Here is an 18,151-nt window from a genome sequence, read left to right as displayed (position 1 = left end):
ACATCCGATTAAGAGCAGTTGGCTAACAACTCATAGTTGTCATAATCTGTCTGTATTCTTCTATGGAAACCTTTCGACGTTATTAATGGTCGTTTACAGTGTCATTTCACGTATATTCACTTACTTGGCTTAGTGAAGGCTATGTTTAGGCCTGTAGCTTAATTAAATCTAACTCGGAATTCAATTAGGCTTTTGTGTGCATCACTGAGCTTGCGTAGGGCCCTCGCTCGCTCGCTCGGCGCGACAGGAAATAGGGGAATGACTGTAGCTTCTGCTGAATTTGTGAGAGGGAGGGAAATGGGCTAAAGAAGGCGTATTACGACGAATTCAGCCGATCATCTTCTAAAATCCCTCCAGGCGCAAATGTGGACGTATTGTCACGTTGTTGCCTTTCATCTGTCTGTCGTTGCTTTCTCTTTTGCCTATTGTCTTGCTGCTGCACATTGCGGAAGATTGCACAGCACACCCTTATCCCCGCCTAAGGGTAGGTGAAGCGTTTTTTCACTGTCAAAGACTGTCAAATGAACAGGGTGCATCTCTGTGTAGTGTTCCCTTTCTGCTCGGACTGTTTTATGGAAATACTGTTACCGCACTACAACTCTAATAAGAATACTGTTCTGCCTTTTCCCAAAGTTGCGTAAAAGTGTGACGAGACACCATGAGCGACGACCAACCTCAAGTTGAACTCTTTGTGAAGGTAAGAAGCATGACAAATTGAAGTCGAAAACTAGCCTAAGTTGATATGGCGGCCATTACTTTGTAACTTGTTAATTACCACTGCCAAGATTACGTCATGATAGCATGGTGGATGAAGATGTGACTGTTGATCAGTTAGGCATACAGTGTTGTGAGATTAGTCTGTTTACCTTGGCGTTTTATAAACATGATAAGTTATCTTCACATTATCGGGATGTTGCATACATCTTTTGAACACATTGACATGTTTAAACTGTTCCACACTGTGACTTCGGGTCGCTTTGACTCAGAGTCTTTTCTGTGGTATGAGGACCAGTGTCTTTGTGTTTGCATTGTGTTTATTTGATGTATTTACAGGCTGGATATGCCTTGCCAGAGGTTCAGATGGATTTTGTAGTCTATTTATAGTATCTTATGGCTTGGGCGTTGTCGTTCGCGTGGAAAAGCGAAATATATAGTTCCGGCGTCCAAAGTACACTGTCTGAAAAATTATATTTTTGAATCATTTTCTTAACACATAAAGCTTCTTTGTCGCGATTCGCCTCTACACCCTGATTTCCGGTCTCCTGCCATATGGCCCAACCTGCTCCTGCTACGGTTCAGCAGGGAGGAAACGGACACAACCCCCAACTAGTCTAGGTGGCCTCTAAAAAAATAGAGACGCGCCCCTAAATTAATCGCATTAAGACATGGGCAACGTCTGCTTTAGAACACCAAGGCCATTAGACAAATAGAAAGCTCAAGGTCCATCTAATTAGATGAGTAATGAATCTAAATTATGTAGAATAACTTGGTCTGATTTCATTATGTAAGTTAGGCATAAAAATGTGTTGAGTATTTCTGAAATTCAACTTTCACATAACTGTTAAAGGTAGGCTACAATCTGTAATTCATGGTCATTTCAGTGCTCTGTAAATGGTAAACGAACATGTTGGCTCCATAAACAAACCCAGCCAATCAACAAGGTGTCAGGAGTGTGGAGGGAAAGTATGTAATTTGATTGGCTGCTGTGCTCAAACATCAGCAACCTTGAGATTTGATATTCGGTACCACGGTGAAACCGAACTGTTGACTTTACTCTAACAGGGTTGTGCTCACTGAGGAGTATGTTTACGTGTTGTTCAAAGCAAATTTCTTTTTGCCAATGGCTTGGCTCCACTTTACCAATACTGTAGATGTCAATACCTCTCTGCTCTCCAGGCTGGCAGCGATGGCCAGAGCATCGGCAACTGTCCATTCTCCCAGCGACTCTTCATGGTGCTGTGGCTGAAAGGGGTCACCTTCAACGTCACCACCGTAGACATGAGGAGGTCAGCACACAGTAACACATAGGCATACAGTCAGTGACTGGCCAGTGAAGAGCAGTGGCTGACCCAGAGTGGTGCACTACAAAAGGAAGGTACTGGCTTATGCTGGCAACTTCAGGAGTAGCCACTGATCTCTAAAGAATACTGCACTGAGTATTGTTTCAAATGTGATGCGTTCTTTTGAGAAAAGTGGTCACTCTTGAAGCTACCTGGATAAGCCAGTAATCTCGCTTTGTAGTAGCCTTCATCCCTCAAGTCAGCTGTTGTCAGGGTAGCTTGTTTGACTTATTTGACAGTTTTTTATAGGACATGTGTCCATATAGCGTTTTTCTATAGCTGAAATTTGCTGGTAGGAGAATGCTGGAGATGGCTGGTTTGTTTGTTTCTATGACATAACATCTTGACAACCAATTACCACCGTCATTGTATGATAGATTAGCATTGTCCCTTTGTGATGACGCAAGTGCCTTTCAGAAACGTTTTTTAGCCGGAAGCACTGGGAGCAGCCGCACCAAAAAAGGCAGAGCACTCGGAATCAAGATACTGGGTGCAGTGCTTTTATCTTTAGGCACTCTCATCTTATAAAAAAATAAAACACAAAAAAATAAAACGCTATATGGACACACAACCTTCATTAGTCTGTAGCTGAGTATTAACATCTGCATCCATGTCTTGAGCATACATATATTATTGGCCCACAAAAGCGGCGAAGAGGTGTTTATGAAACCAAATATTCTGTGATTGTCAGTCATACTGGAATCTACAATATGTATTGTTTAGTCAAGCCAGAAATAATATTATGCAGGGAAGAGGTCAATGTCAGTCAACAAAGTGTAGCACTGATGATTTGGTCAGTTGGTGTATCTTGCAAGCTGCTTTTGCATCCTCAGACATTAAGACATCTGTTCTCAATGCCCTCTCTGCTGTGTGCAGAAAGCCAGAGATCCTGAAAGACCTGGCCCCCGGTGCTCAGCCGCCCTTCCTGCTGTATGGGACGGAGGTGAAGACCGACACCAACAAGATCGAGGAGTTCCTGGAGGACAACCTCTGCCCCCCAAAGTACACTACTCCATTCAGTCATTCTGTCATTCTGTCATTTAGTCATTTAATCATCCATGCATTGACCATGACCAACATGATTACCCATGATTCCCTTCTCCCCAATCTTTGTCAATACCCCCATCCCATCTCAGGTACCCCCGGCTAGCAGCCCACAACCCAGAATCTAACGGCGCCGGTGTGGATGTCTTTGCCAAGTTCTCTGCCTACGTCAAGAACTCCAACCCTGGTCTGAATGATAGTAAGTGAAGTGTCACTACACGTTCAAAGCCAGGGAGGGGGAAACAAGTGTGAAAACCATGTGTGGTGTGGTTAACCATATCTGACAAACCTGTGATTAAACCTTACAATATGAACAATGAGTTGCCAAGTCAATCCTGTCAGGTTTTAGTAGGTTTATTCTTGCCTGGCCCTTTGGGTAAAATACCCCCCCTTTCGGTGTCTTACTCTTTCACATCTCTGTCTCCGTCTCTGTCAGATCTCGAGAAAGGCCTGCTGAAGGCGCTGAAGAAGTTAGACGACTACCTTGGCTCTCCACTTCCTGACGAAATTGATGAGAACAGCGCGGATGAGGTCACATCCTCTTCACGCCCCTTCCTCGACGGTCAAGACCTCACTCTGGCAGACTGCAACCTGCTTCCTAAGCTGCACATTGTCAAGGTGAAGAGACTATTTAGTTTACCTTATAGTCAAGGGCAAATTCTGTCTGATAAGGGTTGCATATTAAACACCCAAATTACTATACTTTGAAAGCAATATTTGTTATAGTTATTTTACGATGTGAATGTTAGCTTCTCTCAAACAAGTGCTTTATCATAGATAACTTCACTCCTTTGTGATATGACTCCTTGATCTCCTCTGTCCGCAGGTGGTGTGTTTGAAATACAGAAACTTCTCCATCCCGCGTTCCCTGGCCAACCTGTGGCGGTACTTGGACGCGGCGTACGCCAGAGAAGAGTTCTCCTCCACTTGCCCCACCGACCCCGAGATCCACTTCGCTTATGCCTCAGTGGCCAAAGCTCTCAAGTAGGCTGAAGATGGGATCAGACAGGACACAAAAACACACACACACACACACACACACACACACACACACACACACCACTTTTACACAGAAACACATAGACATACACAGAGACACACAAACACACACACACTAAAATATACACACATAATAACAACCCCTTACTCACTCATATATTTGTACATAGACATAAATTTCAAAAACTTCAAAGGTCTAACAAAGGCAGGTCTAACAAAGGGGACACATTTCAGATCTCATGTGCAGGGCTCAATTGAAAATGTGTTTTGCATGTGAAGGCTATTTTATATGCTACACACACACACACACACACCTACAGATAATGTGTAATGTATATTTCTCGGTTCATTTGTTTATGTCATGTCCACATAAATCATTAGCCAGTCTAATTTCTCTCTCTCTCCACTAAAGTACTAAAGAGAGAAGGGACTTCCCTCCTGGTCCAGGCGTCTCAGGTCAAGCAAATCTCACTTTCACTTTCATAGACTTGTGTAAGCATAGCTCGGGCTTAATCTAACAGTGCATGGCCAGCTCTAAATGACTATTGCGTTTCCTGGATTGTTTGTCAAATGTGTCCTTGGTGTAACCTTTGAAGACACATATTTTGTCTAATGTTTTAAAAACAAGGTCATTCATATAATTTCCCTCTATGCAAATGAAGATATTTGTCAATGTCCTTGAGAACCAGGCATACGGGTCAGGCATGTGCACACGCCTATGCATAAGCAGGAACACACACACACACACAGACACACACAAACATGGAAACTCTTTGTTGCAAGTTTGTAGCCTACACACCGTGATGCATAGGGCCTCTTTCACTTCCTATTTGTGTAGTGTAGGTGTTTATTTATTCACATCTGCTGGTTAAAGCAGTTAGCACTCCTAAACTGGTCCCTAGGAAGAAAGCAAAGGCTAACGCTAGCCGCTTATGATGGGGCGTAACCATGAGCAGGCAACCACAGGAAGCTATTGCCATAGACCTTGGCTTCCTTTTTCTGTTCTCTAAACCTCACCCCATTCTCTGTCAAATGGCAGTGAAGGACTATTCATGCATAAACAACTTTTAATGCATATTTCAGATGTCAGTCAATCAAACCATACACATGACAAGAGCAAAAAGTAATAGCTTAGTGTGCAAGCAAGGGCCCCTACCGTAAATATTCCATCCAATCTAGTTAGCTTAATAGGCTAAAAACCCTTCAATCCCCTGCCTCTCCTTACTACCTAGACACACTGTTAGGTGCCTTTAGATTAACCCTGAAGCTGGAACTGTGCCAGTGACTCAGAGTGTCTGTTGCTTTTTTTATACTGGCGTAGCTGTCCAATGAGTGATTTGCAGGTCTTTACCGTTAAGGCTGGTGAGGTTAAGGACGGTTGTGACTAGATATAACCCCCTCCCATCAGGTAAATATAAAGGTCTTTGGAAGCAGTATCACCTAAGTGCACCTCACAACATCATTATGGAAGAAGGTTTTGAAGTTTGTGACAATTGCCTCTACTTTTTTATCTTGTGTGTGTGTTTGCACTGATTTGAAATGGGAGGTGTATTTGTCAGTTTAAGTTTAAAATGTTAAAATTGGTTTAAGCCTTTTGCTTGTTTGATGCACCATTCCAAGTAGCCAATTTTTACCAATGAAATCATGACTGAATTAAATTATTATTTAATATATCTTACAAGCACAAGTGCAAGAGTAGCCAACATGCACAAATGGACCAAGGTCTGATAAAAAAAGAAGCAAGGTGTCTTATATGATGTGGCCTCAATTGTATTTTTTAAAGGACCAAGTTGCTTTTGAGGCGTAATAACTGTATTTGTTAGTACTATTTTACACATTTTAGATGATATCAGGGACTCATATCAATGGCATACACAAACACAGTTGTACTGCATTGAATTAGTATGCTGTAACATAGGTATATGTGATGGATGGCCTGTTGACAATCAAACTCTTGTTTCTAACATTTTTTATATGATCAGATTAATGTAACTTTTTCATGTGAGGAAATTTCAAAATAAAAACTTTTTGGAGGAAAAACATGTTTGTTTCAGTTTTTATGTCTCTGCTCAGTGGTCAAATGTAAATCCAGCAACAACAGCACAGCACAAAAACAGCTAAAGGCCTACTTCTCTTGTCCACACAGTCCAATGAATCCCAGGTAAGCAGTAGGATAGTTACAGTGGAGCTCAGTCTCAACCACTCACTGTAGCTTTATATACGTAAGCCTGCTTTCCGGAGACAGAGGCAGTACTGAAACCAACTGACTCATTTTTAGCTTCACTGGCTGTGGTCATCAAGGTCGTTGCTTTAGGCCCAAGGCCTGTCTTCACTTCCTCTTATTGTGAGCATGTGCCTATACTCGAGTACTGTATGGGTTTGTGCGCAGCCACACGTATGTGAACGCACAAGCACGGGAAGCTATGTATATCATTAGTCACCGTTGAAACAATGAACTTGTTTAGCACTGGACCACGTGCAAGCCTCTTTGACAGTGTGTTTATATGACAATGTTAAGCTCTTGGTAACCCCTTTCAGCCACTTCAACCAATAGAATATGCATAAAATAACTATTTGGGGAGGGACATTAGTGCAGATGGGGTTGTAATGCAGATTATGTATCGGATCCGAGTCTACATTGGAATAATCACAGGACATGCATCGAACAAATTCAGTCAGCCTTGTATTTCCTTCTGTGGCCAGGCCATTGCTGGGTACTTTCAAAACCTATGTTAGTGGATCTGAATACCCGAGTGTAGTGAATCGCAATCTTTCACAATCCTTCCGTCTTTTTTAACCCTTACCCAACCCCTTGCGAACATGCTACAGGCAGACTTGCCACAATTTATATTTGTCACTGGCTCTGCCTGTGCCAGACATACGGTTGTGACATCAAAGTACCTACTGAGTTGAGTGTTGAAAGTACATTTTTGGACTCGCCTCTTAACATGATGTCATTTACTCTGTAGCACACTATACCCTGAGGTGGAATTTACCCTAACTCAGGTGGGAGTTACCCACCTAACTTCTGTTTGTGTTCTGCAAAAATGCTGAGTTGAGTGTTGGGTACTTTTTTGACTCATCCCTTTGGAGTCACTTTGAGTGTTAGGTGTTGAGGTTAGAGGCACAAAATTACAGTTGAGACTTCCCAAGGTCAAGGGCTGTATGGGGTGACATGCTTACATCAATGACTGCATACAGTATATGTTACCATGGGCATTACAATGTCTTTCTCTTACACATTATCTTACACCAACTGTAAGTGACTGACCTAAGGGATGGTACCAACACATTCTGTCATATTGAAATTGTTTTGGTGATCCTGAGGACCCTTGAAACTCCCACCCACAGGAAGTATGTGTGTGTGCCAGTCCTTCTGTAATACAAGCCTGTTACCACCACAGTGTGTTTGTGGTAAACCTTTGGTAGAATGGCCGCCTAACGTGAGGTTAACTGCCCTTGCATTTGATGCTCACATCAGAGTCTGGACCTCACTATTACTCCTTTATTTCTACAGTTAGTAAGTACTTCCTGATTTGCATTTCAAGTTGGAGAAATTGTATATCAAAATACTGGTTTTATGTTTAACTTTTGTGTGTCATTTTTGCATTCTTGCAATCGTTGAGCTTGATAATATCATGGTTCCTATCATGGCATTTCCAAAGTAGCAAAACAAAACAAGTATTGTATCTTCATTACATCACAGGCTGTTACATTAAGTGATGTTGAAAGGCAGAAAAGAATCTCTTCCTCCCTCCCTCCCCCTCTCTCTCCCTCCTTCCCTCCTCTGTTATTCTCAAGCAGAGCCTGCTGTGTTCTCAGCTATTTTTAGAGATAATTTCACAGCATGACAAGCATTTAAGGGCTAATGATAATTAGTCGTCACTGTGGGGACATTCACCTGTTCATTGAGTTATCAGCCCCAATAGAAAAAATCAGAATGCTACAATGCACTCAGTCCTTATATTTATGGGTACAGTACCCTCCAGAATTATTGGCACCTCTGCTAAAGTTGACGTTGAAGTTAAAGTTAAAAAGAGGAATATAAAATCATCTTTTGGAAATTTATCTTAATGCCTTAAGTTAAAAAATGAGGAAATATCCAACCTTTAAGGACACCAAGGGGGTCATAAGTATTGGCACCCCTATGTTAAATTCCCATAGAGGCCAGTTATTTCATGGATCCAGGATACTATTCATCCTGATAACGTTCCCTTGGCTTTTGGAATAAAAATCATCACATACACTTCACCATACCTAGAGACTGGCATGGTTTTATTTTTATGCTCATTGAGATCAATGCAAATCAAATCAGCTAATAGGCTAACTGAAATAAAACCATGCCAATCTCTAGGTATGGTGAAGGGTATGTGATGATGTGGGGCTATTTTAATTTCTGTCTGCCTGCCTTTACTTAAGGCATTAAGATCAATTTCCAAAAGAGGATTTTATATTCCTCTTTTTAGTCAACTTTAACAGAAGTGCCAATAATTCTGGAGGGTACTGTATATGCTTACCTATAGTTATGCCCACATGCATACACCCAAAGGCAGAGTAACGTCTGTTTACAAAAGTGGAGGAAGACGATGCAGTGAATACAGTCTAGCGTGGGCTGGGTGTTTACGGACTTTGATGTTTGAGGTTAACGTTCATTTTCAGTGTTTGTATGAAGAAGGTCCTCTTGGATTCAGCCAGTTTTACTGGTCCTGGTTTTCAGACTGGTGGTATGATACTGGATTTATCACCTCTTCTCACCCACTCTCTCCCTTTCTCTGCAGAGAGATGACATGATATGTGTGCACTGGATCCTCTCCAAGATCCACTTTTCTTTTCGGACTCAAACCTGTTTGCTCAGATGAAAAGAGGTTAAAGTGCAGGATGATCAGGTGTTTTTGCAGGTTGGCAACAGAGATGGCAGGTGTGATAAAAAGACAAGGAGGCAAAATGCATTTTCTCCTGGTTTCTGTTGCAGGCATTATGTTTGGTATTTAATGGTTACTGTTCCTGAAAACAAAAAATGATGACAAAGTTATCTAGTAATGATCTAAATGAATAGAAAGTAAATTTAGACACCAATACTTGTACACATTTCTTGTACCGGCACTGTCATCATTATTGTGTGGAATCTTTTTTTTGTTATTGATGGAGTTCTCTCCTCATCAGCACCATTTTGTAAGTGCTAGATCAGGTACATGCAACACACACACACATGAGCGCACGCGCACATACACACACACACACACACACACAGATTTTAATTATGTAAGTAATTTTATTTGGATTGTTGACTGTTGAATACCATAGAACAGTGTCATCACACATACTTTTTCCAAGATCATTGTCAGCTGCTGAGTTTGAGTTTGCAGACAGAAAACAAGACTTTGATCCACACTGTTTTTTCCCCTTCCAACTCTGAAACAATGTCTAAAGACTAAATAAAGTCGACTGTAGTTATAATAAAGGGTTTCATAAATCTCTCTTATAACAATGTCATAAAAGTTATTTCTTCTCTGGGCATATTCTTCTGTTCTAGTACGTTAACACCAAATTGTCTTTGTTACACAAACCCAATTCTTAATTTGTTACTTATTAAAGGTTCTCTGGGTAACGTCACTCACTTCTGTAGAAGTGTAACTCTTCCCTCCCTCCCATGCAATTGAAACTGACATGAACGTGCATCGTGTCTGTGATTAGCTGGAACTGTTTGCTATGTTTCATGGTCCAGGCTGGACCAGGCTGTTATTGCTGTTTTTGGAGCCTGGGCTGTCTACAGTGCATTCAGGGCCATGCAGCTAGCGTGAGGAGATGTTTGCTGTATGTGACAAATGTTTTAGCTTAGAAACCACATAACATCGTTTAGAACACCTTTAAAAGGTAAGCAGTGTGTTCACACTACTTACAGGATGGACCTGATATGATGTTATCTGATAGGCCTATGTAGTGTTTTCAAACTGTACACTAAATTAATATGTATACACTGCTATTGAATAAGTTAATAAGTCCAAGTACCAAGTGTGGTTGTTATTGATGTGAATTAGTCGATTTGGCTTATAGGCTACCGTCACAAGCAGAACGAGTTTAAAAAAGCTAACAGTGCAACTAGAGATTGCAACCACAATCACATTAGGTATTTCACACCAAGCAGCGATAACGGCCGGCTAATTTAAGCCAGTATGGTTATTCTGTTCCTCAGTGTATTTCCAACCCCCTCTTTTTCTCATAGGCTACATATACTGTTTTTGGTCAATTTAAAATTCATTGTAAAACTATGATGTGTAGCCTACCTTATATAATGGGAAAGTTAGTTTGCATCAGCCTAAAACACACCCGTTATATTTAAACTATGAAAATATGTATGCCATTTTGGTTGTTTATGTGCAGACCTGTGTCTCGACTACTGTAGCACTAGGTGTGTGGAATTGCTTTATTTCCACTCAGCCAAATATGTGCACCAGGGGTAGTGCAATGAGGCACAGTACCAGGCCTGTCCAGGAGGAGGCAGCAGTGCCTGTGGCTGCGTTGCACAGGTCAGTGTCGCAGCACTCGTTGCTGTAGGAGAAGTTGAGACCTGCGGCGTGTTTCTCCCCACTCAGGCCACACTGGCCAGGCATGGCGCAGCTCCTCTCGTACAGGACCAGGCGCAGGCTACCTACAGAGACAGAAGGGGGCGCTGTTGAGTTGTTCTCCACAGAGCCGTAGTAGATAGTTCAGACAACCCATTTTCAACTGTTCTGTGTTTTGTGTTCTTTAAATGTTCTGCACTCTGATTGGTTCAGGAACTGTATTTATATTGGGCAATCTACCATATGTTATTAATCTGTTTGAGAGTTCTAGACAATACAATGTTTACAGTTACAGTAAGGTAGAAAACCAGATCCATCTGACTTTAGGTCACAACATGGCGCCTTTCGTTGAGTTGTCAGAACTCTCTCTATCTATTGCTCTGGTCCCCTTATCTAATAACTGTAACTGTAACGTTTGTAATGCCTGGACTCACAGACAGATTAATCGCATAGATTCATTTACAACAGTAAACCAAATTGGCCTGCAGAAATATATCCATCTAAGCCTGGTATTTCTTTGGACATGCAGGAGGAGAGGAGAGAAGAGGGAGAGTTCATCTTTTGTAATGATTAGTTAAAGATCTTATCTTGAATTTCCCCTTGAGGATCAATAAAGTATCTGTCTATCTATCTAAGATGAAACCTTAAATTCTGGCAAAAGCTTTAGCTCAATAGTCAATCACATTATACTCCTAACTTCCTGAAGCAATCTGTTGATTGCCTAGAATTGTTAATGGCTCGAGCAGAGTGACTATTCTTTCACAGCATCAGGACTGTACACACACCACACCTACTGAACGCGCAGCAGTGGCATCATTAGAGGACAGACCAGTAAACTGAATTAGGCAAAAAGTATTGAATTAGAATTGCATACTGTACCTTTAATATCGAAAATGTTGGATAAGCAAGATGCAAGCACACACGCACACACAAACAAACACAAACACACAAACATGCACACACACTCCATCTCTTTTTCTCTCTCTAACTATCTCTCTCTCGTTCACACACACACACACACACACACACACACATACACATTCTGCTGTGCTCAAAATTATATTTAGACATAATTTGACAGCATCCCAGGCATGTCGGTGCTAATCTCTCCCTTCATTCTCTTGATTAGGAACACCTACTGACTCCCTCCACTGGGACCACAACACTGAGAAACGTTTACAGGAATATTCTACCAACCACACAAAACAACTCGCAAAACTGCAAACCATTTTAGAGATCTGTTGTTAAGGATGTTTTGAAAATACTGCCAAGTTATTCCAGGGCCCTATACCTATTATGAGGGTTACCATAATAATCATTGATAGCACTGGTGCTCTTTGCTCTTGAGCAGGGAAGTAAGATCTGATATGAGAGACGCTTGTGAGATCATATTTAGTGCCACGTGTATACGCAACTGCTTAAAGAGGTGTGAAATGGCCAAGATTGGATCCTATCTACCATGTGTGAATGCATGGGGCCTGTCATTATAGTTCTTGGTGTGGACCTTAAAGGTGAGGGTCAGCGATTGATTGTCACATTCAGCTATCATCTCCCCAAGATCCGCTAGCTGCCCATTCCGTGAGTACACTGTAAAAAATCTGGTCTCTGTAGGCAACCCTGGCTCTGAAAACTGGAAACAAACAAGTGGGGGCAGCCTGTCCCCCAAATGAAAACAAAACCCTGTGTGGAGTATACTGAAGGGTGAGGTGAGCTACCTCTCTGTTGTGTTTCATTTGGTTCTTGGTTAAATATACGTTGTTTGGACAAAAATGTCTGCTAATAAACATAAACAAACACGACATCCTGCACATTCGCTGACTGCACCTTTAATATCAGAACAGGCCTGACCTTGAGTGACATGGAGATCTAGATCTTAAAAACTCGACAGACCCAATCAGAATCATCTGTCATCTAAGCCCAACACTGAACTGACCTTATTTCCATGGGAAAAAGGGTCTGTAGATTCTGACAAGGATCATATTTGTCATGTAGTGATACTTGCACGATAAACCTGTGGTGAGTGCTTGCATATACATTTCATGCTAAAATGGCATACTGCTATTCAACATTCAAGGTAGGTCATATCAAATATTATTGTATATGAAAGTGGATATAAAGATGAACATGTTTGAATTTTACCCATATTAGTAGGGGGGGCTATGTGTCTAATTTGGGGGCTTGTGGGATTCACATGTTAATTTTTGGAGAGTATTATATCTTTGTTCTAGGGGTTCTTAAGAGTAAAAAAAAACATGTCTCCATTTTTTTGAAGGTTTTGAAGGACCCAAATCAAAGGTCAAATTCAGAAAAGGTCAAATTTGGTGTTTTGTCCATAAACCTCACATTGTTGGTATTATAGCATAGAGTTTGGTGCCAAAAAGCAAAGATATTCTACAAGGTAGTGTGCAAAAGTGGACCACATAAACAATACAACATTATAAAACATTTTTTTAGAGCACAAAGTGCAGAGATCTCTGTTAAATCAAATTTAATAAACTTTTACATAGTACCAGCTGAAGTCTGTAAGGCCTTCCGTCGCCTATGTAAGTGTGAAGAAAAGAAAGGGTAAAGGATCAGCTAGACAAACAGACAGGTGTGTGTGTGTGTGTGTGTGTGTGTAAGAGAGAGAAAGAGAGACACTACCAGCATGGACAGATTATGAACTTTTAGGCCCCTGGGCCCAGATATATTAAGGGCCCCCCACTAATTGTTGCAGGGGACATTTTTAAAATTTATTTGATGTGATTTCCTGTATTCTGGTGCATTTTGGGGATGGCCAATACTTTATTTCAATCAGATTCATAGCCTATATGTTGATATGATGTGTTGATATTGAGGCAATGATTCCATGCAATGGCTTGGGCCCTCTGACTCCTTGGGACTCTGGGTTTGGGCTACCAGTGACAGTTGGCTGTTGATAGCTGGCAGTGATAGAATTTAGAATATCGAATAACTTGAAGCACATAGTGCTCTGTTCTTCATGGTTGGTGATATTAGTGACCTTCTAGCCTTCTACATTTGAGCAAGCACATTTTCATAGTTCATGTCAGCACAGTCTAGTTTCTGAGGTGTGTCTTTCTGTTAGTCAGGTGATGGCACAGATATTCTAAAAGAAACAGATTTTGGGCTATGTATCCAGTGGCAGATATGTGTGGACTGGTGAATGACCCATCACTAGAGACATATGCCAAATTTCTTGTTTTTGTCCATGAGAGAGTATGGAGATGGGTAGATCAGCCAACGATTACATTGTTACAGTGCAGTTATTTTACAACAGAACAAAGCAGTTTGGCACAGGAATTGCTACAAATCCACCTGTAACAGTGAGCATCTGCAGCATGCTAAGATTCGCTACTAGAAACCATGTGAAGCAGGCAGGACTCAGTGTCTTCAGAAAAGACGCGGTAGACCATCTTCTGAACCTGCAGCAACACCTGCAACTGCATCAAGTCCATCTACAGGGACACTTGTTCAGCAGCAGCTGTTGCCAGCATAGATAAGTGCTTCTTCTGTCAGAAGCAGACAAAAGAGCGTCTTCATGAGGTGTCCTCTTTCAATGCAGGCAACTAACCAAGAACTATAAGTAATATTATTTTGAAGTCAATGACTTTTAACAGGTAGCCAGTGTAAAGATGCTAGGATGGGGGAAATATGTTCATATTTTTTGTGTGTGTGAGCAACTGCATTTTGTATATGCTGTAAGCTCTTTAGACAAGTATTATTACAGCCAGCATAATAGCATTGCAATAGCATTGCAATAGTCTATCCTGAGATGACAAAACATTAATTTCTCGGCATCTGGTAAGGATAAGGACTTCTTTATCTTTGAAATGTTCCTTAAATGGTAAAATTAAGTTTTGGTGATCTGTTTTATGTGATTACCTAGTGCTAGGTCCTGGTCAATTATAACTCCCAGGTTTTTTAACACTTGTGGATGAGGTCAGTGGAAGATCACTATATGTAGCCTGTGATGTGGATAGGATATCCCTCATCTTTTTAGAATCTATAAGTATAAGTATATATACTTTTTTGATCCCGTGAGGGAAATTTGGTCTCTGCATTTAACCCAATCGGTGAATTAGTGAAACACAAACAGCACACAGTGAACACACAGTGAGGTGAAGCACACACTAATCCCGGTGCAGTGAGCTGCCTGCTACAACGGTGGCGCTCGGGGAGCAGTGAGGGGTTAGGTGCCTTGCTCAAGGGCACTTCAGCCACGGCCCACTGGTCGGGGCTCGAACCGGCAACCCTCCGGTTACAAGTCCAGAATGCTAACCAGTGGGCCACGGCTGTCCCTAAAACCATCTAAAACCATGTCTTCTGTTTTATCTGAGTTCAAAAGCAGGAAATTATTTGTCATTCATGTCTTTATATCTCTTATACATGTGTCAAGTTTGGCTAACGGTGTTAATTCATCAGGTTTTATGGAGAGGTATAGTTATGTAGCCTATCATCTGCTAAACAACAGGGGCCTCAGTACTGAGCCTTGAGGCACTCCACATTTTACCATAATCTGGATAGATGGTTTATTATGGAACTGTACATATTGTTGCCGGTTAGGTATAATCTAATCCAGTGTTTTTCAACCTTTTTTGTGCCACGGCACACTTTTGACACTTAAAATGTCCCACGGCACACTAACACACTAATCCTGTGTGAAGAAAAAATAAACATACCATAGCCTAAAATTTCAAATAATACACAGATATGGCATAAGATATGGCTTCTATGCAAGACCTGCTCAATATAACAAGCGCCCTCTGTTTCATTTGTAGGTGACTATATCTAATTTAATTGTTGTTTTGAACTGGATATGTGATGATTCTGTGAATACTGGATATGGGGCCCCCGTTGTACAATGCCTGCATACCACAAATAGTGCAATCATACAATCAATGAGGGCATGTGGTTATAAATTCTTTGATGCAACAGTTGCTTTTCTGGACCAGTGAGTGACATTTGGGTAATTTTCTGCGGCACACCTGATGATCTCACGGCACACTAGTGTGCCCCGGCACAGTGGTTGAAAAACACTGATCTAAACCAAGCGAGTGCTGAGTCTTTGATGCCTATCAAATTTTCAAGCCTAAGTAGTATGTCATTGTCTATGGTGTCAAAGGCAGCGCTGAGGTCCAGGAAGACCAGTATCGATACAAGGCTAGGTTTTTTGAGGGAGGGCTTAATAACAGATGTCTTAAACGACTGCGGTACATGCCCTGATAGCATTGAATTATTTATAATCTAGAGCAAAACATTATCTAGGAAGGGGAGAGCAGTCTTAAGAAGGTGAGTAGGAATAAGGTTTAGTAGACTAGTTGTAGATTTTGATGAGGAAATTGTGGAGGTGAGATCTAATATGGTGTGTATATGTAAATGAATTAAATGTTGTTTGAGGTCTCATCTGTGATTCTGTGATTTTGCTATCTTTCAGCAATGGAGTATGTGTATTTGGTGAAACTGATTGGTTATTGATCTTATCTCTAATTGTTTGACATACAATCATACTGTTAAAAATAAGAAAATAACTGTTTTGTGAACTTTATTCAACATAGCCAATAAAATGGAGACATAATTTTTCTCCATGTTCAATGACCTCTAAAGACAGTCCAACCACTCTCCAAAAATTAACATTTCAATCCCACAGAAACCACATAGGCCCCCTGACTATATGGGCTATAATGGACAGCTAATCTTCTACTTTTTGTCAACTTGGCCTTTTGACTAAAGACACGAGCAACCAGACGACTGCAGACAGAGACTTTGTGAGGAAGCACAGCACTCAAAGAATCCTCCACAGAAATGCATGGGTTAGTTCACATTTGTTAGTTAATTCTGTATACATTTTATTCCAACACACTTGCAGCTGACACACTTGACCACTTGTGCTGTGAAATAAATTGAGTGTAAATGGAAACAACATCCTCTGCTCCCTATGCAATTAGAAATACAGATAAACAGATAGAGAGTCTAGCAGCACAGATTGACAAGAGTTCTGGACCAAATCGGGTCCGAAGTCCACTGCAACTCACCTTGGGACGCCACCGCAGTGCTGGCCAGACAGCGCTGGCCGGCCGGACACTCCTGAGGATACTTCAGGCAGTCCATGGGGGAGATGGAGGGGAAGATACAGGTGTAACAGCGCAGAGACATCACTAAGAGAGGGATGGGGGGAGGTGACAGAGAGAGGGAGAGAGGGGGGGTGAGAGAGAGAGGGAGGGGAAGGAGAGGCAGAGAGGGGAAGGAGAGGCAGAGAGAGAGAGAGAAAAGGAGAGAGAGAAAGAGAGGGAGACAGCAGGGAATGTGACCACTTGAACTTTGAGTTAAATTGAGTTTACATGCACACATTTTAGAAAAAATTGATATGAAGAAAATGTCAATTCAGCAGTCTATGAGGTGTAAATTCCCTCTACCTTTAGGTATTGCTCAATAGCTCCCCCAAGAGCCAAAGCTTTGATTTGATTCTGCATAGCAACAAAAAACAGTAGGCTATGTGGGGAAAGATCCATTATTGAATTTACACAGCTGTAGCGCCAGGTCATAAATTAAGGCACAAGAATCACAAGGAAACTGGTATTCACATTAATTCTTACTGGCACAATGCAGACGGTATAGAAACAAACCGACAAAGTGTCAAACATAGAAAACAAAGACATCTGTGCCATTCACACACACCCACACACACACAGTGAGAGATCAAACTTAAAGCAAGACTAGACAAGACTATAGTTCCATGTTTCATAACAAATTACTGAAATGTCTCCTTTGCACTATAGCTTAAATGTTATTCCTCATGTTTGTAAGTCGCTTTGAATAAAAGCATCAATGTGAATGTATATTTCAGTGAATAAATGTAAATGTGATGTAAATAAATAAAGTGTAGACAAATCCAATGGTGTCAAAATGTGATGCTTCATAAAACAAAATAAATATCAACATTAGATTACAGTAACTTCATGGCGATCCAATAAACAGCTTCAAGTTCTGACCTGCGAGGGGAAGACAGCAAAGGAGGAAGATGGGGAAGAGCTGCCCGGAGTGTTGAGACATGGTTTCACCGTTAAAAGTCCACCTGGTGTATGTAGACTCAAAAAGTCTTCTTCCTCTGCTTTGGGTATTACCTGGGTGCCGGTGGTCTCCTCTAACTCTCTCAGTAAAAATGTTTACAGCCGTCAGTGAAGGACTGATCTCATTTGATCTCACAATATTAACTTTTTTTTCTACTCAATTCATCAAGCAGAGTCCTCTCCTCTGTCTTCAGTACAGTACACAGTCGCCTGTCGTTGTCGCTCTCTCTCTCTCTGTCAATCAACTGCTTACAATTTTCCGGTGTTTACTTTCTTTCAAAGTCTCTTTTTCTCTCAGGTGATGCAACTAATAACCAAATGATGACTTTGATATTGATATCATCCCTATACACTCTGTCTGCCTCTGCTAAGTTCCAAATTCATCTGTGCCTCAGATATGGGCAGTTCCTTTCCCCCA

General features: G+C 41.3%; 2 protein-coding genes across 3 annotated transcripts; one reads left to right on the top strand and one right to left on the bottom strand.

Moving 5' to 3' along the window:
• Positions 1-82: 82 nt before the first annotated feature.
• Positions 83-6,145, top strand: clic1 (chloride intracellular channel 1). 2 transcript variants are annotated; one of them, XM_042076473.1, is made up of 8 exons: positions 83-484; positions 634-697; positions 1,897-2,006; positions 2,937-3,062; positions 3,197-3,303; positions 3,541-3,722; positions 3,931-4,136; positions 4,200-6,145. In XM_042076473.1, the coding sequence occupies exons 2-7, from the start codon at positions 659-661 to the stop codon at positions 4,090-4,092; spliced, it is 726 nt and encodes a 241-aa protein (XP_041932407.1). In that variant the 5' UTR covers positions 83-484; positions 634-658; the 3' UTR covers positions 4,093-4,136; positions 4,200-6,145. The 2 variants fall into 2 exon arrangements, with proteins under 2 accessions (XP_041932407.1, XP_041932405.1); XM_042076471.1 differs by having other exon boundaries at positions 3,931-6,145.
• A 3,252-nt stretch (positions 6,146-9,397) lies between these two features.
• Positions 9,398-18,142, bottom strand: LOC121695535 (protein Bouncer-like). The gene is made up of 3 exons (XM_042076474.1): positions 17,656-18,142; positions 16,699-16,821; positions 9,398-10,752 (listed from the first exon to the last, which is right to left on the bottom strand). The coding sequence occupies exons 1-3, from the start codon at positions 17,714-17,716 to the stop codon at positions 10,538-10,540; spliced, it is 399 nt and encodes a 132-aa protein (XP_041932408.1). The 5' UTR covers positions 17,717-18,142; the 3' UTR covers positions 9,398-10,537.
• Between the last annotated feature and the right edge of the window lie 9 nt (positions 18,143-18,151).

This window comes from Alosa sapidissima, chromosome 21, assembly GCF_018492685.1.
Source record: "Alosa sapidissima isolate fAloSap1 chromosome 21, fAloSap1.pri, whole genome shotgun sequence".
Taxonomy (NCBI): domain Eukaryota; kingdom Metazoa; phylum Chordata; class Actinopteri; order Clupeiformes; family Clupeidae; genus Alosa; species Alosa sapidissima.
Note: the sequence above shows the minus strand (reverse complement) of the source record. Positions and strands in the feature narration are given on the sequence as shown.